At 39.2% G+C, this 21,629-nt stretch overlaps 1 protein-coding gene across 2 annotated transcripts in view; it reads left to right on the top strand.

Moving 5' to 3' along the window:
- cpxm2 (carboxypeptidase X (M14 family), member 2) overlaps positions 1-20,615 on the top strand; it is a 49,641-nt gene extending 29,026 nt beyond the window's left edge. For both annotated transcript variants that reach the window (XM_047376338.1, XM_047376339.1), the window contains 9 exons: positions 255-405; positions 1,513-1,601; positions 8,346-8,469; positions 8,645-8,841; positions 9,933-10,112; positions 12,836-13,133; positions 13,443-13,582; positions 14,639-14,738; positions 19,380-20,615. In XM_047376338.1, coding sequence (XP_047232294.1) covers positions 255-405; positions 1,513-1,601; positions 8,346-8,469; positions 8,645-8,841; positions 9,933-10,112; positions 12,836-13,133; positions 13,443-13,582; positions 14,639-14,738; positions 19,380-19,636 — 1,536 coding nt within the window. In that variant the 3' untranslated portion in view covers positions 19,637-20,615. The remainder of the gene's footprint in view (positions 1-254; positions 406-1,512; positions 1,602-8,345; positions 8,470-8,644; positions 8,842-9,932; positions 10,113-12,835; positions 13,134-13,442; positions 13,583-14,638; positions 14,739-19,379) is intronic.
- Positions 20,616-21,629: the final 1,014 nt, after the last annotated feature.

Below are 21,629 nucleotides of genomic sequence, written 5' to 3' on the forward strand. Positions count from 1 at the left end.
CCAGGGTGTTAAAGTTCATTGATAGCATACACAAGCATGAATATTCAGCAGAAAACTGGGAAAGGAATCTTTAAGTTTCGTTAACTATTCGTTCTTTATCCGAACTGTTTAAATTGTTTTTAAAGATTATGAGGAAATGAATGTCCCTCAACAATATTGGGCTAAGTTTGCTCATTTATAGTTGTTGAATGAAGAGCTTTATCCTTTGTCCTTCACGCCTTGACTGTGTATTCACCCTGTGTTTGCCTTAGTAGATATTCAGCGGCAACAGGGAAAAAGAAATTCCCATCCAGAACATCTTTCCATCACCTGTGGTTGCTCGGTACATTCGAGTCAACCCCTGCTCATGGTTTTACGGTGGTAGCATCTGTATGAGAATGGAGATCCTTGGCTGTCCTTTGCCAGGTGACGGGTTTGTATAAGAGAGACAGAAATCAAACGAATGATGAAGAGTTATTATTTGGCTGTCTGTGCTAAGGATTAGCATGGATGAAAGTTTGACACTGTTTAATAACTGGGACACTGTTTCTGGACAATATTTTGTTATTTATGTGCAATCCTTGAATAATGAGAGGGATTTTTTTTATCCAATGTTGCTTTCTCAGAGTCAGGACTGTAGAGGAAACATTACCACAAAAAATACCTGTGGCTTTAATTTGTAGGTCATCCAGTTTGATAAATCAAAATGGACTATATCTTTCTTTCTGTTGGTAACAATACCACACTGTATCCAAGGATTGCTGTAAACAAATCGGACCTATTGTACAAAGTACTCATAAACAATGGCATAAAATACTGTATAAACACAGTTTTCTTTTACAAAGTGTTATTTCAGTAGAGTGTATGGCTAAATGATATGAATGATATGTTGATAATATCAAGGCAATTAAAATGCTACCCCTGCAACAAGGGAAAGTTGAGGGAATGTTTGCTAAAGGTTAGATGATCTCCGGTAAATGTTCCCTCAACAGAAGAAGATATTGTCCTATTTTCCTAGCTTTTATGTTCCTGTCACATCCATCCGTCCATCCTTACATCCTCTTACCTACTTTAAGTTGATATAGTCCCTCAAGGATTCTCTGGCTCTACCCTGGGCCTCCTCCCAGGGGTGTGTGTCCATGAGATTTGCAAAGAGTGTTATCCAAGAGGTAACCTGATCAGATGCCAACTGACCCCTTTAATTGCAGAGGATGAGGGGTTATATTCTGAGCTTCCACCAGATGATGAAGCTCCTCAGCTTATCTATAAGTCTGAGCCCAGTCATCCTATGGAAGAAGCCAATTTCAGCTGTTTTGTAGGGGGTCTTGTTCTTTTAATCATAATCATGTCTGAGGGCCAAAATGTATACAGACCTGGGTTTTGGACTTGCAAAAAACAAAGAATGCACAAATGTCTTGCTGTAGCCAAAGTTTTCTCCACTTCCTATGCTGATGTAGCACTCCTAATAAAAAATAATTATATTTACTTCTCTAGATCAGTGAGTATCTGTAACTTTTTATAATCTTGTTGCAGATCCTAACAATTATTATCACAGGCGCAATGAAGTCATAACAACTGACGACTTGGACTTTAGGCACCACAGCTACAAAGAGATGAGGCAGGTAAGCCATGCAAACAGATATTACCTTGTTAAAAGGACCAAGATTTTTTTTCCCATTCAGCATAAAGACCTAGAGCATATAGCAATAAAACATTGTGTGGAAACTGTGAGCCGAAGCCAGCCAAGCTATGTCCTTTACAAGAGCAAAGAAGGCAGCAGAACAAATGAACCGAGCACTTGGAGCTGCATAAAAATGCATAAAGAATCTTCGGGGTTGTGTCATTACTTATTCATATAGTTGTCGCAAACAGACGCTTGTTTGTACCAAGAAGGAGGACAGCTGTATTTGTCAGTGTGCATGGTTCGGCTGAGTGGCTGTGATAGTAGAAGCACTGTGAATGGTAATCATCTGTAATGTAGTTGAGAGAAGAAGCTTTCATGGCTGCTGTTTACCATACTAATAGGAAATATTCTTTAGATATTGGACAGCTTATTGTAAAATAGTAGCTTGTTTTCTGATTCAACTCCCTAAAATGCTTCTGCAGAAATATCAAAGTGTATTAATGGACTTTGCTTTTCTCTTTTTACCCTTTATGGCTAATGTGTTCCACTTTGTGCCTAGGCTCAATTTGACCTTACAAAGAAAAGAGAGGACTGTTTTTAAAACCTCCTTTTCAAAAGCTTTTTTACCCTTGCCATTTTGCTTTTTGTCTAGGCACCAAGGAGCGTGACTCTCCCCAATACAGTACGCAGAAGTCCTAATAGTTTAATAACAGACATTTTCAAGTCTCACATATTTATACAAGCCCCAAGAGAGTAATAGAGTGTAAAATATATTCCCTATGCTTCATAAGGGTTGTTCTTTTCTTAGACCGCAACCATACTGGCCTTGGGAATACCCTGTCACTGAATGAGGAAAATAAATTTCCCCGACATTCTTCAAAGTGGAATATATTGTATTCATATTATTCACACAGTGCATCCAAGAAGTTAGGTCTTTTATTGGTATCAGAGGCATACATAACCAGAGTTAAACAAGCACATTTTCTAGCTCAAGTTTGATATGTATGTATGAGAAAAAACACACTCGTGTAATAAAGCAAGCCAGGAAATATAGCTCATAAAATACAGGATACTTTGTATTGATTCTGGGTATATTTATCAAAGGAGTTCCCTGCTTTATTAGAGTGAGAGCAAGACTCTCAGCCCTGTTTTGTAATCTTATATCGGATTGACAAATCTGACATTTGTTTAGTGATTTACTTGCTCAGTGAAGTGAAGATTTAACCTGCACTTAATTAAAACCCAGTCACACCTGACTGGCTAACCACATCAGCAGCAGCTGTGGCCATGGATGCAGCAGCTTCATCTAACAGCTGGTTGGTCTTTTTCCTGCCGCTGTACTTTGTGTGACCACTGACAGCCATGTGCATAAATGATAATTGTTGCTATTTTAATCAGGTCCTGTTTGAGCCTGTCTTCATAATTGCTTTGGCTGCCTCTTCAAAGCTGGCTGCAGGGAAACTAAATAAGTTCCGTGTCACAGCTTTAACAATATTGTCACTGAAGGTTCCAATAATGTGGTGCTTATTTTGCTGAAGCACCCACTATTTAAGTTATTAGTAAAAAGAAATGCAGCAAGAAAATCAAACCATCTTCAGATTAATCAGATTTGTTAATTTTTGTTTGAATTACTCATGTATCAGACTCTTTCACATGATGCATGCATGTACAGGTCCTTCTCAAAATATTAGCATATTGTGATAAAGTTCATTATTTTCCATAATGTCATGATGAAAATTTAACATTCATATATTTTAGATTCATTGCACACTAACTGAAATATTTCAGGTCTTTTATTGTCTTAATACGGATGATTTTGGCATACAGCTCATGAAAACCCCAAATTCCTATCTCACAAAATTAGCATATCATTAAAAGGGTCTCTAAACGAGCTATGAACCTAATCATCTGAATCAACGAGTTAACTCTAAACACCTGCAAAAGATTCCCGAGGCCTTTAAAACTCCCAGCCTGGTTCATCACTCAAAACCCCAATCATGGGTAAGACTGCCGACCTGACTGCTGTCCAGAAGGCCACTATTGACACCCTCAAGCAAGAGGGTAAGACACAGAAAGAAATTTCTGAACGAATAGGCTGTTCCCAGAGTGCTGTATCAAGGCACCTCAGTGGGAAGTCTGTGGGAAGGAAAAAGTGTGGCAGAAAACGCTGCACAACGAGAAGAGGTGACCGGACCCTGAGGAAGATTGTGGAGAAGGGCCGATTCCAGACCTTGGGGGACCTGCGGAAGCAGTGGACTGAGTCTGGAATAGAAACATCCAGAGCCACCGTGCACAGGCGTGTCCAAGAAATGGGCTACAGGTGCCGCATTCCCCAGGTCAAGCCACTTTTGAACCAGTAACAGCGGCAGAAGCGCCTGACCTGGGCTACAGAGAAGCAGCACTGGACTGTTGCTCAGTGGTCCAAAGTACTTTTTTCGGATGAAAGCAAATTCTGCATGTCATTTGGAAATCAAGGTGCCAGAGTCTGGAGGAAGACTGGGGAGAAGGAAATGCCAAAATGCCAGAAGTCCAGTGTCAAGTACCCACAGTCAGTGATGGTCTGGGGTGCCGTGTCAGCTGCTGGTGTTGGTCCACTGTGTTTTATCAAGGGCAGGGTCAATGCAGCGAGCTATCAGGAGATTTTGGAGCACTTCATGCTTCCATCTGCTGAAAAGCTTTATGGAGATGAAGATTTCATTTTTCAGCACGACCTGGCACCTGCTCACAGTGCCAAAACCACTGGTAAATGGTTTACTGACCATGGTATCACTGTGCTCAATTGGCCTGCCAACTCTCCTGACCTGAACCCCATAGAGAATCTGTGGGATATTGTGAAGAGAACGTTGAGAGACTCAAGACCCAACACTCTGGATGAGCTAAAGGCCGCTATCGAAGCATCCTGGGCCTCCATAAGACCTCAGCAGTGCCACAGGCTGATTGCCTCCATGCCACGCCACATTGAAGCAGTCATTTCTGCCAAAGAATTCCCGACCAAGTATTGAGTGCATAACTGTACATGATTATTTGAAGGTTGACATTTTTTGTATTAAAAACACTTTTCTTTTATTGGTCGGATGAAATATGCTAATTTTGTGAGATAGGAATTTTGGGTTTTCATGAGCTGTATGCCAAAATCATCCGTATTAAGACAATAAAAGACCTGAAATATTTCAGTTAGTGTGCAATGAATCTAAAATATATGAATGTTAAATTTTCATCATTACATTATGGAAAATAATGAACTTTATCACAATGTGCTAATATTTTGAGAAGGACCTGTATTCCCTGTTTGCCAAGTCTCTTTCAATCAATGATTAATGGTAATTTTATTGTCCCCAATGAAAAAATTATTTACAGCATGTCCAAACAATATAGAAAACAATTCACAATGCCACACATTCATCACACTAAAATGAAAACAGAGCTGAACAATCCCCGTCTGATCTGTGAGCATCAAACCAGTGCATTGTGAGGTCATGGAGCAACAGTGCTGATGGTCTGATATTAGTAAGCTTAACAATAGAAGTAGGTTCTAAAGAGACTCCGTGTCTCTTCACTTTATACCAAGGACCTCAAGGAAGAAGTTGGAAATATTTAAAGAGAGAATAGTCTGAACGTAACATAACAGAGGTTGCTTTCCTCGGCACTTTCCTTTTTTTAGGGGCCACATGCTGGTCCGGGATCCTTCCTGAATTTTTGCTGGGAACGTTGGCCAACTTACCTGGTTCTATTGGTCAGAGACAAAATACTGTACCGGTGATACGATACCAGAGTGCCAGTGATACAAAACAGTTTTGATAAAACATTTATAAAAAAGGTAATCATTTAAGATGAGATAATAAAAGCTATCTCTTCCTTAAAAAGTACATCTGTTGTTTGACATTTTTGTTCTAGTAGCAAAATGTGAAAAGACAGAACAATATTTTCGTATTGGTAATTATAAACTCTGACCTTAACTGAGGCAAGTGGGGTCTGTAGGACTTTAGATGGTGTGTGTTCTTTTGTGACCTCTTGGAGGAGTCCTTAATCTACTCTTAATGTAATTTTGGTTGGCCAGCCACTCCCAGGAAGCTTCACCACTGTTCCATGTTTTCTCCATTTGTGGATATTGGGTCTCAGTGTGTTTTCCAAAATGATAGATATCAATAACTTGGTTTAATATGTTTTTCAGGATGAGGAATGATGTGTTGCTTTTTGAGATCTATCAGCCTACTTCATGCTTTCAGACATGTTCTGTTTGAGTGATTCCTTGATTCTACATGTCTGACAGACATACCTGGGTGTGACTACTAAAGTTAAACAAAAAAAAGAAAAATTAAATTGTTGACAGTTAATTCATCATTTAAAAAAGGGGCAGTCTATTACAACATTCGGATAGGTTTAGCCATTAATAAATTACAGGGGTTGGACAATGAAACTGAAACACCTGGTTTTAGACCACAATAATTTATTAGTATGGTGTAGGGCCTCCATTTGCGGCCAATACATCGTCAATTCGTCTTGGGAATGACATATACAAGTCCTGCACAGTGGTCAGAGGGATTTTAAGCCATTCTTCTTGCAGGATAGTGGCCAGGTCACTACGTGATACTGATGGAGGAAAACGTTTCCTGACTCGCTCCTCCAAAACACCCCAAAGTGGCTCAATAATATTTAGATCTGGTGACTGTGCAGGCCATGGGAGATGTTCAACTTCACTTTCATATTCATCAAACCAATCTTTCACCAGTCTTGCTGTGTGTATTGGTGCACTGCCTTGAGGATACAATGTTTGAACCACTGGATGCACATGGTCCTCAAGAATGGTTCGGTAGTCCTTGGCAGTGACGCGCCCATCTAGCACAAGTATTGGGCCAAGGGAATGCCATGATATGGCAGCCCAAACCATCACTGATGCACCCCCATGCTTCACTCTGGGCATGCAACAGTCTGGGTGGTACGCTTCTTTGGGGCTTCTCCACACCGTAACTCTCCCGGATGTGGGGAAAACAGTAAAGGTGGACTCATCAGAGAACAATACATGTTTCACATTGTCCACAGCCCAAGATTTGCGCTCCTTGCACCATTGAAACCGACGTTTGGCATTGGCACGAGTAACCAAAGGTTTGGTTATAGCAGCCCGGCCGTGTATATTGACCCTGTGGAGCTCCCGACGGACAGTTCTGGTGGAAACAGGAGAGTTGAGGTGCACATTTAATTCTGCCGTGATTTGGGCAGCCGTGGTTTTATGTTTTTTGGATACAATCCGGGTTAGCACCCGAACATCCCTTTCAGACAGCTTCCTCTTGCATCCACAGTTAATGCTGTTGGATGTGGTTCGTCCTTCTTGGTGGTATGCTGACATTACCCTGGATACCGTGGCTCTTGATACATCAAAAAGACTTGCTGTCTTGGTCACAGATGCGCCAGCAAGACGTGCACCAACAATTTGTCCTCTTTTGAACTCTGGTATGTCACCCATAATGTTGTGTGCATTTCAATATTTTGAGCAAAACTGTACTCTTACCCTGCTAATTGAACCTTCACACTCTGCTCTTACTGGTGCAATGTGCAATCAATGAAAACTGGCTACCAGGCTGGTCCAATTTAGCCATGAAACCTCCCACACTAAAATGACAGGTGTTTCAATTTCATTGTCCAACCCCTGTAAATCATCATTTGAAAACTGCTATTTCTATTTACACAGTTTGCAATTGTCTGATAATAACATTTGATTCATGATCTGAAACATTTAAGTGTGAAAAAGGAAAAAAGGGAATGTGTAATGGAGTAAATACATTTTCACAGCACTGTATGCCAGTGGAATCAGATTAAAAGGGTCCTAATATATATGCATTACACACCTTTCCAATTTGTATTTGTAAAAATCCTTAAAAAAAAATGTATCCTTTTCCCTTCATCTCACAGTAAAGCACTACATTATATTGATTTGTCACATAAAAATCTAATAAAATGCCTTGAAGTCTATGGCCATAACTTGAAACTATGTAACAAAGTTCAAACGGTATTAATACTTTTGTAAGGCACTGTATTTGATCCCCTGCTGATTAATGGAATGTCTCTCAAACAAAGAAATAACAGCTGCTCATTTTTATCATAGTTTTGTTATATTCTGAGAGAATATCAGTCAAATATCTTTTCAAGCATTAGATAAGAGTTAATATTGCTTTTTATTTTCAATCATTTGAAAAGCATCCACAGAACAATGAACTCATGGATTGCAATGCTTACGAACATTGTATTATTCTTAACACTAGCATGTATTAAAACAGAAATAGGTGGAAATCTGGTTCCTGCAGGGTTATTGCTTAAGCACTAGCAACACCCTATTCCCATGCAAAATCTTTGAGTTGACAGAGACTTTTTGGTGGTGGTCTTCACTCTATTAAAGAACCCACCTATGCCAGCTAGAGCATTTATTTTTAATTGTTTTTCTTAACTAATTCTGCAGAAAATCTGGACTTTTCTTTAGTTTACTTATTTCATTTCTGTGATATTTTATTGTATTTTTATTGATTTCACACAAGTGTTGTTTTATGCTTAGTCTTTGTATAGCACTGCAGTAAAAAATGTTTTGAAATGTGCCATATGAATGAACTATGATTTATTAATTGCTACTTGCCTGTGTAGTATCTCAGCTCAACTTGACAAGGAAGGGTTTTCCACATTAGAGTGCCAGGGTCTTGGATTATTTTTTGTAGAATTTGTGAGGGACTAATGCTTCATGATTTATCTTCCATAGCTAATGAAAGTGGTCAATGAAATGTGCCCCAACATCACACGGATTTATAACATAGGAAAATCCCAAAGTGGTCTCAAACTGTACGCCATAGAGATCTCCGACAACCCTGGCGAACATGAAGTTGGTGAGTGCTTTTAATGCCAAATTATGCCTTAATTGGTGAGATGTGTTCGATGGAAAAAAAAAACAAAACATAAAAAGTTTAAATATATTGCATGAACATATTATGCTCAGGTTGTCGTAAGTGCTGTCCAGCTATCTTTTCCTCTTTGCTCTTCTCCTGTGATTCTGTTGACCAGGTGAACCGGAGTTTCGTTACACAGCAGGTTCACATGGAAATGAGGTTTTGGGACGAGAGCTCCTCCTCCTGCTCATGCAGTTCATGTGTCTGGAATATCTATCTGGCAACCAGCGGATACGTCACCTGGTGGAGGAGACCAGAATCCACCTACTGCCATCTGTCAACCCTGATGGATACGAGAAAGCCTTTGAAGTGGTACGTCTACAAGACAGCCATTAGTGACCTCATTTAATTTACTGGTCTGTGGTGAGAATATGGCTGTGTGTGTTTAATTGGTGGGTCTGCTGTGAGTGAATCTGTGAATTGGATCATAAATGATACAATGGAATACGTGAAGTGAAGAACGACTACATCTGGGCTTTGTCTGCTATAATTTAACACTGAAACATGTTTTAGTTAAATTAGTAGTAGGCCATGATTAAATAAGTCATAGCTCCAGAGCAGTGGCTTTCATTAATGTGGTCACATAGATTTCATTTAAAGATTAAGGATGAGAACAAACCGAGTATGTATCCTACAACTGATTCTGCTAACAGCCTGTACTCACTAGTAATGCACAGCATTAAAATGGATTAACCAGTTTAATCTAATTAATTCACCTATGCATTAAATGGAGAAAAAAATCAGACTAGTTATTTAAATCTGGTAGAGATGTGTTTCTATAAAGGAATGACTCAGGGCGGCTGAATACAAATGCACAGTAAACCTCAGATTTGTTTGTTTCCTTTTAAATACCAAACATTCACTAGTTTCTGTTGATCTGCCACATATTGTGAATCCCAATAAAACAGTTTTTGATTTTCATATGGCAAAATGTGAGAAGTGTTACTGAAACTAAACACTTATGCAATAATTTGATATATACAAATGCTATTTGCTACTTTGAATACAAAGAAGCTATATTCAGTCAAAATAAATTGCATAACAACCAATATATAAAAGGTGATTTTGTGTAGGTCTGTCTCAGTTTCTACGTTCCACTGGAAGGAAAGCAGCTTTAAGCTATTTTTTTGTCGCCATTATTAAACATTTTCAGTCCTGGTCACCTGACTGACGAAACATTTGGGTTTTGAAAGCATGGCTTTGTGTCCCATGATAGATCTAAATGTCTTTTTTGTCTCTTTTTACCAAATGCTTCCTTTGTATGAACAAGTATAATGCATCCCAATGTGATCAGTGCACCTCCTGTATCAGACACTGACACATCTGCTTCGCCTGGCTTGGATGAACCTTACGACACACATTTCACTTTATCCACCATTATCTCCATGTACTCTTTGATCCAGGGCTCGGAGCTCAGTGGCTGGTCTCTTGGTCGATGGACTAATGATGGCATAGATATCCACCACAACTTTCCAGATCTCAATTCCATTCTCTGGGAGGCTGAGGCAAAGAAGTGGATTCCTCGCAAAATGCTCACCCACCACATCCCCACCCCAGAGTGGTACCTGTCCAAGAATGCCTCAGTAAGCCGTACTGATTGTCTGTGCTGTACTGTAAATTATATTTAAAATTTCAACATTTCAAATTATTTATGCTCCCCCGAGCAGCTGATTTGAAGCATGTATTGCAAAGCTATCTTAGTTGCAAGTAGGTGCCACTGCAGGCTGGTGAGGAAAAGGGTATGACACAGACTGGCACAGATTATACACATGAAAATAGCTACTCTGTCAGGATCTGCCATTTTGGTTATTGTGTTTTTTTTTTTACTTTTTCTGTTAAGTGTTTCTGTTCCTTTGGTTTAGAAGTTGTGTTTATTTATTCCTTTTGTTGTCCTGGTGTTTTAGCATTGTATACACTGCTGCCTCTTAGTTAGTAGTTCACTTTCCCCTTGTCATTTGGTTTCTTTGGTTATTATTTTGCTCAGTTGTTTATTCTTTGGAACTGTTCTTCCTCAGGTTTATTATTTATACAGTTCTCTTTGTTTATTTCCCTTCTTTGGTTAGTTAGTGTCTTACCTGGTACTCTCGTGTTTATTTTACTGTTGGTTAGGTCCTTGCTGCGTTCTTGTTTATTAGTTCTTCTGCTTTTCCGCCCCACTAGTTTGTTAGTTCCTTCCTTGTCCTTAGATCCCGTTTAGTTTTTTACTCAGTGTTTGGTTCCCTTAAAATTAGTAATTCTCCTCAGCCTTAGTTCTAGTATAGTTCTCTCGGTTAGTCCCTTCTGTTTACTTATTCTCTGGCAGTTATCAGTATTTGGTTATTTGTTCCTGCTAGGCTTAGTTTCCACTTATTGCTTATGTTTTAGTTATTATTTATTTTAAATCTTCGCTTTCTCTGCTCACCCCCAGTGAGTTCAGTATTTGTTGTCTCTTCCCTACTCAGTGTCCAGCTTCCAGCTTCCTGGTTTCTAGTTTGTTTATGTTTTCAGTCTAGTCTAGTTCCCCGTGTCCCTGCGTTCCTCAGCATTTGTCACCATAGCAACCTCCATTAACTCAGTTTCCTTCACCTGGCCAGCACACCTATAAGCATTCCCATTGGTTCACACAGCTCCTTCCCTGTAAATTAGTTTGGTTCTTTGCTTTACTCCTCGCTGGTTCCTTATGTTTCTCACATGTTGTCTTCCTGATGTCTCCTGGTTCCTTGTCGATGTTTGATAATTCCTGTAAAGCCTTCGTTTATTATTATTAAAGAAGAAAGAAGATTAAATTGCACCATGTGGCACCCTAGTGCTTGCTTGCATTTTGGTTCCAACCAACTCTGAACACTGACATACTCATTTTATTTGCTTGTATAACCCCATCACAAACCAACTTCTGACTGGGATTCTGAAACACATTGACCAGCAACATTTTTGTCATTATCGTCATATATGCTACACCACTAATTTAGAGCTAGTTTTGCTTTTTATTTTGCACTGTCTTGAGTTTAAAACCTTGTAATCAAGAAATAGGCCAGTAAGAGATTCTTACAGTATATTCTTGAGTGATGATGCCATGGTTTCATGTATCAAGGTATTAACACAAATATTTAACAAGCAGGTTTAACAGGATGTTTTATTTCTGTAATTAATAAAAAGTCTTCTTAAACTGTACTGAATTGAACTGAATTAAACTGAATGATCTAATTGTTTTTATTTAAACCTGCTTGCAAGTCCGCTTGTAGCTTAATAACAGTGGTTTTAAAGTTGTATTATCTCAATAGCAGTGATAAGTTCCACAAAATTGCTGAGATTGGAAATATTTCCAAACAGCAAAATATGTATTTCTAGTACATGAGGAAAAGGCAAAGGAGCCATTTTTCATCCAACCGTTTGGTGTTCAGATATACAGCAACAGGTGGGAGATTGGCAGTGGTATATCTTTTCATACAGAGAAAATTTCACTGTGGTACTTTAGCTGCGATCTGATGACAAGCAATTTAGCCAAAGGAACAGTGTAACGAGTGAGACTTCTCAGTGGTTCAGCTCAAATCTTTATTTCTAACCATCACTATATATATATATATATATATATATATATATATATATATATATATATATATATATATATATATATATACACACGTGTGTGTGTGTGTGTGTGTGTGTGTGTAGAGCTCACCCAAGGATAGCATTGTGTTCTTTTCCTGCTTCTTTATCTTCCAGATAAACAAACATATCTCACAGTGGAGACCATCAACTGTTTGAAAAGGGTAAAGCAGTCACAAGGGCCCATCAGCACTTGTCTATTTTGGGAGAAGCAGATGATGAGTTTGCTTTGTATGACGAAGAGGCCATGAGCTGAAATACACCGAGTGGGCTATTAAAAGCTCACCCTCATGAGTGTTTTGACGTTAGCGCGAGCCATGGATGAGTCACACTAAGCTTTCAGAATAGCTGCTCCAGCTGCAGAGCTGGGATTCCCAACTGTGCACAGAGAACTGTAAATCCTATCCTTGTTTGCCCCACTGACTGGTAGTGCTCACAGAGAGGAATGTTGGTTTCATTACTTGTCTTGAGCCCCAACAACATGGGAAATTCCTCTAAGTTGAATGCAAATGTTTGTTCGGTGTAAACATTTGCCTATTAGAATAATTACTCTTTACAAGCTTATGCAGCGTGAATTGTGTAAACAGCCTTTTTGATAGCTTTATCAATCCCCCTTGAGAGCACAGATAATTTTAGCATGAGGGAGTTAAATTAGCAATCACAGTGCTTAGCTTATTGTACTAATTACATTATCCATGCCTCTTGTGTGCCCCCCTTACAGGTTGCCTTGGAGACACGAGCGCTGATAGCATGGATGGAGAAAATGCCCTTTGTGCTGGGTGGAAACCTCCAGGGAGGCGAGCTGGTGGTGACCTTCCCATATGACAGAACCCGCTCCCAGGGGGTGACCAGGGAGCAGACCCCCACCTATGACGAACACGTCTTCCGCTGGCTGGCCTTCTCCTACGCCTCCACCCACCGCTTGATGACTGATGCCAGCCGACGGGTCTGTCACACAGAAGACTTCGCTAAGGAGGACGGAACCATCAACGGGGCATCCTGGCACACTGCGGCCGGCAGTTAGTGTCCATATCCGGCAGCGGGTTTTGTCACTAATCATTACACAGTGTTATGAAGGGCTTTTTTCAGCTCCACGTGCAGCCTCTGAGCCATTTCTTGTGGAGCAGACATGAGAGCATCTGCAGTACTGTAATTCTATTTTTAGATTCTAGCCTGAAGTGTCATCTAACAACTCAAACAAACAAAATAGACAGAACAGAGAAGACAAAAAGTTCAAATAAATTTTCTAGCTTAATTAATCATCATAGTTTTAGCCTATATGTGAGCATTCGGATACTTACCAGATATGTGTGTATTTTTGCTGGCAGGTATGAATGATTTCAGCTACCTGCACACCAACTGCTTTGAGCTGTCAATGTATGTGGGTTGTGACAAATTCCCCCATGAAAGCGAGCTGCCAGAGGAGTGGGAGAACAATCGAGAGTCTCTTCTTGTTTTCATGGAGCAGGTACGGAGTCAATTCAGACCCCTATGCACTTTCAGAGACTAAGATATTCATGCCGTCCTCTTTTGAAAATACCTCTAGCTCAGTCAAATTATTTAGAGAGCAGTAATTTTCAGTTCTTGCCACATTTTCTCAATTGGATTTAGGGTGGGACTTTGACCATTCTAAAAGACAATATGCTGTGATCTAAACCATTCAATTCAATTGTAGTTCTGGCTCTATATTTGGGGTCATTATTCTGCTCGAAGTTGAACCTCTGCCCTAATCTTTACACTTTTGCAGGTTTTCTTCCAGTATTGTCCTGTAAGCTTCAGCCCTACCCCCCATAAGCTCTGATTAGCTTAAATCTCTCTGCTAAAAAAAAGTATCCTCAGAGCACGACGCTGCCAGCACCATCCTCACAACTAATGGTTGTCCTGTTAACAAATTGTCCCACCTGAGGTGTGAATCTCTGCAGCTCCTCCAGAGATAACACAGGACATTTGGCTACTTCCTATTTAAAGCTCTCATTGGCCATCCTGTTTTGGTCAGTTTAGGTGAACAGCTATGTCTAGTTACCAACGTAACTAGACATAGCTGTCCACCAAGTGGTGCCACACTTTTACGATTTTTAGGTGGGAGGGAGGGAGGGAGGGAGTGAGGGAGGGACGGACGGACGGACGGACGGTCACTTTGCCTTGAAATTTCTTTACTCAGAAAAAAACATAAAAGCATGAGGCTTTTCCCCTTTCAACGATTATATATCATAGAAGTTTTAAAGATGAGAATTAGGCATAACAGGATTCTAATTCTAAACAAAATGAACAAACAAATAAAAACAAAACTCATTGTTTATTCGCTTTGGAAATACAATCTTCAGAGGAACCCCAATCCTGCCGTGACTCAGTTTTTAAATAAATATTGATGCTGCATGTAGAGGAGCAATATATTATGCTATGATCTTTCTTTACTAAAGATCACAGCATCATAAAATCTGAATACAATCACAATGAAACAAACTTAAACTTTGCACACCAGGTGCTTGGTAAAGTAAACTTATGTCATGTTTTCCATTCACAGGTGCATCGTGGGATCAAAGGTGTAGTCAGGGACCTACAAGGACGAGGAATTTCCAACGCCACCATCTCTGTGGAAGGCATTGGGCATGATATTCGCACAGGTAATCTTTTGTTTTTTGGAAAGGTTTGGCAAAAAGTATGATTTTATGAAATCTAGTCTCATTACTTTTTAGTTTGTTTTTCTTGACATTTGTTTTTAGATTTTATATTTGAATAAACATAAGGTAATGCTCAGGCGGGTTACTTGTGCAACAAGATAATATTACAGTGTATAGTAGAATAAAAGATGAAAGTGGATAATGTAATTAAGCAGAACAGTGGGTTTGAGTGACTCGGCGTATGATCTTAGCAAACGTGAAGGCCTCCGACTCTGAATCTAACTATTGATTAGGAGTACTCAAGGCGATTTCTTCTGATGCTTGGAAATATTTACCCTTTAAAGCTAAAGTGGTTCCGTACTTGGTACTTTGGAGGGTGTGAAATCAAATTTTCAAATGGACATTAAGCATCATTATTCAAGGAAATCAGAGAAAGTTTAAGCCTCCTGTGAGAAAACCTTGCTATCCTCGGATTAAGTATACAAACTTTTTGAAATTAATTATAAAGGCTCTACTTTATCCTCAACATTAAATTTGTGTTGAGAAACTATCAATCCTGATGCTGTTTTTCCTTTGATCACAGTAAAATCTTTTTTTATGACAAGAAATTGAGGGTTGCTCTGCTTGATTGATTTCAACAAATGGTTTTCAGAAGTTAAAGCTGATTTGTTTTGAAATTCAATATTAATCATTTTGCAAATTAAATCAATTCAATCATGTTTCATAAATGTGAGAGCCCAAATGGGTTAATCTGCATCACATACAAATAAAAGACAGAAAAAGCTGTTTCTGACAGATTCTAAAGACGCAGAGTCACACCAGAGTTTTAATGATGCACTAAGACACATGCAAAACCTGAAGCGTAGTTCCTTACACTGATAAAGTCTGTAGTCTCTTTGTTTAGTAGCATACTTTACAAAAATGTTTAGCAGTCACATTTAGAGTGGTGGAGCACGATCTGCCTTCATCTGATATCATGTTGCAGAACACCAAACTTAATCCTTCTGTCCACCACAATATTGCGTAAAACAATAAAAACGATACCCTCACACTTTCTTGGTGTGTTTAGAGCAGAATTCCCGCAGCTCACCCTATCCAGACCCTATTACCCTTCAGTACTCCTGAAACCAGAATTCGATTATTCAATTGTGCACATCTCAGCTATCACACTAAAACTTTGCAATATTCAACAACCCCTTGCATGGATAGCACCTGCACTGTTTTGGCTTTGAAGCTGCATGTTTCGCTCTGTAAATATGGTTCTATTCTGGATTCCACAGCAACATACAGCAGAAGATTATATGGAATATATAGACACTCATTTGCAATGACACAATCTATTACATACAGAAAATGATTGCTTATGTTTGCAATTATATGTAAATAATCAACTACTGTATGTTTAAATTTGAGCTGCACATTAGAAAATCATGCAGCTGCAAAAAATTGTCCCCATTCCCCATTCCTGTCCTTTTTCATCAGTGCTTCCAATGCTCTCTGGGACCTTTAGAATCTTGGGTACTTTAGTCTGTGTCATGGGTGGGTAAAACTGTAGTGAGACTCCATCCAACTTCCCTGAGTATTATGTTGGCATGCAAAGTGTGAACTTGTAACACTTGGAATGCAATATTGCATTCAGAACGTTCATCTGCTATATTAATATTGTGCACAATGATATTACAATAACAATATAACTGTGACACTGTGCAGCCCTTGTTTAAATCTCCTTAAAGGCTGGTTGTAATGGTATTGTTCCATTTAATGTTTTGTGTAAATGTCTAGATTTATACAAGAACATACAGATCCTTCTCAAAATATTAGCATATTGTGATAAAGTTCATTATTTTCCATAATGTCATGATGAAAATTTAACATTCATATATTTTAGATTCACTGCACACTAACTGAAATATTTCAGGTCTTTTATTGTCTTAATACGGATGATTTTGGCATACAGCTCATGAAAACCCAAAATTCCTATCTCACAAAATTAGTATATCATTAAAAGGGTCTCTAAACGAGCTATGAACCTAATCATCTGAATCAACGAGTTAACTCTAAACACCTGCAAAAGATTCCTGAGGCCTTTAAAACTCCCAGCCTGGTTCATCACTCAAAACCCCAATCATGGGTAAGACTGCCGACCTGACTGCTGTCCAGAAGGCCACTATTGACACCCTCAAGCAAGAGGGTAAGACACAGAAAGAAATTTCTGAACAAATAGGCTGTTCCCAGAGTGCTGTATCAAGGCACCTCAGTGGGAAGTCTGTGGGAAGGAAAAAGTGTGGCAGAAAACGCTGCACAACGAGAAGAGGTGACCGGACCCTGAGGAAGATTGTGGAGAAGGGCCGATTCCAGACCTTGGGGGACCTGCGGAAGCAGTGGACTGAGTCTGGAGTAGAAACATCCAGAGCCACCGTGCACAGGCGTGTGCAGGAAATGGGCTACAGGTGCCGCATTCCCCAGGTCAAGCCACGTTTGAACCAGAAACAGCGGCAGAAGCACCTGACCTGTGCCGTGTCAGCTGCTGGTGTTGGTCCACTGTGTTTTATCAAGGGCAGGGTCAATGCACCTAGCAATCAGGAGATTTTGGAGCACTTCATGCTTCCATCTGCTGAAAAACTTTATGGAGATGAAGATTTCATTTTTCAGCACGACCTGGCACCTGCTCACAGTGCCAAAACCACTGGTAAATGGTTTACTGACCATGGTATCACTGTGCTCAATTGGCCTGCCAACTCTCCTGACCTGAACCCCATAGAGAATCTGTGGGATATTGTGAAGAGAACGTTGAGAGACTCAAGACCCAACACTCTGGATGAGCTAAAGGCCGCTATCGAAGCATCCTGGGCCTCCATAAGACCTCAGCAGTGCCACAGGCTGATTGCTTCCATGCCACGCCGCATTGAAGCAGTCATTTCTGCAAAAGGATTCCCGACCAAGTATTGAGTGCATAACTGTACATGATTATTTGAAGGTTGACATTTTTTGTATTAAAAACACTTTTCTTTTATTGGTCGGATGAAATATGCTAATTTTGTGAGATAGGAATTTTGGGTTTTCATGAGCTGTATGCCAAAATCATCCGTATTAAGACAATAAAAGACCTGAAATATTTCAGTTAGTGTGCAATGAATGTAAAATATATGAATGTTAAATTTTCATCATGACATTATGGAAAATAATGAACTTTATCACAATATGCTAATATTTTGAGAAGGACCTGTAAGCTATCTTCCTGAGCTCAGGTACAGCTGTCTAAAAATATCTCCTACTTCAAAAACTGAAAGTTCTGTTAGTTTTTTTCTCTATTTTCCTTTATCCTGACAAATGAGCAGCCAAACATACAATTTCCACACTTTATGCTTAAATCCATTAGGATGAACAGATAAACAGAGAAGACTGTTCAGAATGTTATTATGCCCCAAAACCAAGTCTATTCAGCCACTCTTGGTCTTGTAGCTGGGGGCGAGCATCTGCTCAAACTGACGTATGCCTCAAGTGTACAGGGCTGCGGTTTTAATGCCGTCTTCTCTCAGAGAAGTGGGGTAAAACTGCTTCGACGACTTAATTAACTATGATCCGATTCTTTCTGCAGGAGCTCAGGTGGATAGTCTTATTTATAAACTAAGGTACGGTCACCAGATTCACAAACAGCAGACCGTTCTTTATCTTGGATCAGATGTTTTTTGTTGAAGATGCAGTCTTTTACTTGGCCAATGAGATCAAGACATTCATGCGCCTCTTTTAGCTAATGCAGCCTGTAGAGAGCTGTCTGCAAGAGGAAGAAATGCTGCTGGGCAGTGAGTTTTGTAGCTCTTTTGTAGCATGGGGATTCCAGCTGTCATTAAAATTGGTTAACACTGTGCATTCTGGGATTCATAGTTTTTTCCAGTCTCTTGTTTTCCCTGGTGCAGTTCAGTCTGTTTTGTGCCTCCCATGGCTGTGCCAAACATCACGGATATTTTCTATAATCTAGTTGCTTTTATTAGAAACATAAAATCAATTATTAACTGCTACTAAAATATTATAGTATTCACTATTGCAGTGATAGTATATTTTGGTTTTTAATTATAGAGCAAAAATACAGAATGAACAACCACTAAAATTAGTAGCAGTTTTCAGGTGCCTATTGTGGAGAATATTTTACATTTGTGCCATTCTGCTCTTAGTCAAAGTAACATTGGGTATCTAAAAAGCTGCTATGAGCTGGTTAATTAATCTGGCTGTCTGCCCTGACAGCCACCCTGGAGTCAACCACTTCACTGACATAGTCCTTATTGCTCAGTTTGTTTTAAAACAGCGTTACTTCAATAAGAGTTATAGGTTGCGCTCCCTAGTTTCTATGTCTATATTTTTGCAACAGGAAATATTTCCAAACTTATTTTCTTATGTAACTGAAGGAAAAGTGAATCACCGATTGGGCTGTGTGCAGCAACATGTAGGGAAGGGGAAGAACTGCGCTCATCTATGCTCTATATAGAAAGGGACAACTTTGGTCATTCTGACAGCTTTATCTGTATCACTTTGAAAGGGCTTTAAATCCAAGAAGGACGTTAAAGTAAATTAATAGATTGAGTTCTGCAACCTGCAAATACAAGAGTACAAATTTTTCAGCTGCTCTATGTTTGGGTTTCTTCACAGCTGCTGATGGTGATTACTGGCGCTTATTAAACCCTGGAGAGTACCGAGTAACAGCCAGAGCTGAGGGCTACAGCCTCGTCACTAAGAAGTGTGAGGTGGGCTATGCGATAGGAGCCACCAGGTGTGACTTCACCATTGGCCGAAGTAACTTGTTTCGAATAAGGGAAATAATGGAAAAATACAACAAGCAGCCAATCAGGTTGCCGGTGAGGCAGTTTCAGGCCCACAGGCCCAGAGAGAGACGTCTGGGAACATAATGACTACATGAAGAAACCAACGGAGGAATTAAAAGAAAACATCTGCTCTGATGACCGGGCTGGAATTCAGGCTCAGGTTTGGACATATGTCAGGTTCTTCAGAGTGGTGTCAGAAGAATTAGTATTTGGAGACTCAAAATATGAATGAATTTAAATCTGTACATTATTTGATATTTGGGTTCTCAAAAGACATATCATCCCCACATGGTTAACAGCCACGCTTTCAGAGTTTGTTTGTATCTTGAAGCAGTATAAAGATTTCTGCCCCCATAATTGTGACAAAAACTAAACAGTTAAGCTAAAATCACATTAGAGCTTATTTTTCCAAATGAACATAAACAAATGGCCAATGCAAAGCCTGAATGAATTTGCCATTATGTACATACAGGTGCACTGCAATAAATTAGAATATCATCAGAAAGTATGTTTATTTTAGTAACTTAATTTAAAAAGAGAAACCTGCATTGCATAGATCAATTAAACGTAGTGATATATTTCAACCTTTTATTTCTGGTAATTTGGACAATAATAGCTTACATCGGATAACAAATGGAGTCATGCCAATTGCTTGTCCACCTTTTTTTAAACACACTTATTTTATTAACATTTTGTTAGTTTATGTAATATTCTATTTTTTCTCAGAAACTGAATTTTGGGCTTTCATTAGCTGTAAGCCATAGCAATCAACAAAAACACGAATAAACACTTGAAATATATCACTTTGTGTGTTATGAACACACACAAAATATGAAGTTAACTTTCTTATATATAATTACTTAAACAAATAAAGGTTTCGATGATATTAATGACATTCCAATATATTGAGTTGCACCTGTACTTATTAACTTATGTAACAGTGGTATGTAAATCATCATAAAAGCTTTATTATCTGCACTTTGATATGGGATTTTTTTAATACATTTTCTTTATTATTTTTATTATATATTTTTTTTAATAAACCTTTGCACAAGTGAACTTGCTTACCTGGTCCCGTGTGTGGATTTTATTAGAGGAAAACTGGAAACCATTTATTTTGTCCCTAATTGTCTCACATTTTATTTTGCGGCTCATCTTTTTGTTACACCTTCAATTTTTTTTAATGAAATAGAAATCCGATTTTTTTTTTTTTAGAGAGAGCATAGTCAATGCATAAATGGTACAAAGCTTCAGAAACTTCCATACATTAATAATTTTTAAGGTTTTTTAAATGTGTTAAAATCGCAAAAATAAGAATTGTGATAATATAAACGGCTCTAGCTGATGACTCATTGTTCCTTATGCCTCATAAATGCATTCATTTGTAAGTAAAAATGTGTTTCTATCTTGTCTCCAAACTGCATTCCTTTAAAATTTATCTAATTGTTGTACTAAAGTGGGAGAAAAAAGACATTCAATATGTTGCTTTCTCTATTAGAAAACAGCACTGAATCCAGCTTTAGGGAACTTCAGTCAATCAGTCATTTTCTACCGCTTCTTCCATTGTGGGTCGCGGGGAAGCTGGTGCCTATCTCCAGCAGTCTATGGGTGTGAGGCGGGGTACACCCTGGACAGGGCGCCAGTCGCAGAGTAACACACAAACAACCAAGCACACACTGATTTACACAACTAGGGGCAATTTAGAGAGACCAGTTAACCTAACAGACATGTCTTTGGGAGTAGGCCAGAGTACCCGGAGAGAACCCATGCATGTATTCGGAGAATATGCAAACTCCATGCAGAAAGACCTTCTTGCTGCAAGGCAACAGTGCTACCCACCTCGGGAACCTTCAGAAAATAATTGCTCCCCCATTTGATACTGTGTAGTGAAAGAACTCAACTGGACATGGAACGAAGGTTGCCGAAGCTACGTGTCATGATCCACAGCTGTTTGTGTTTCTGTTAATTACATTCACCTGATTTCCATTTCATCTCATTTGTATTAAAGTTCCTGTTTTCCATTTCTTTGTCGCTGGATTCTTCAGTTGGTCTGTTCACTCTGTTCCGCTGTTGACTG

Source organism: Girardinichthys multiradiatus, chromosome 10 (assembly GCF_021462225.1).
Source record: "Girardinichthys multiradiatus isolate DD_20200921_A chromosome 10, DD_fGirMul_XY1, whole genome shotgun sequence".
Taxonomy (NCBI): Eukaryota; Metazoa; Chordata; class Actinopteri; order Cyprinodontiformes; family Goodeidae; genus Girardinichthys; species Girardinichthys multiradiatus.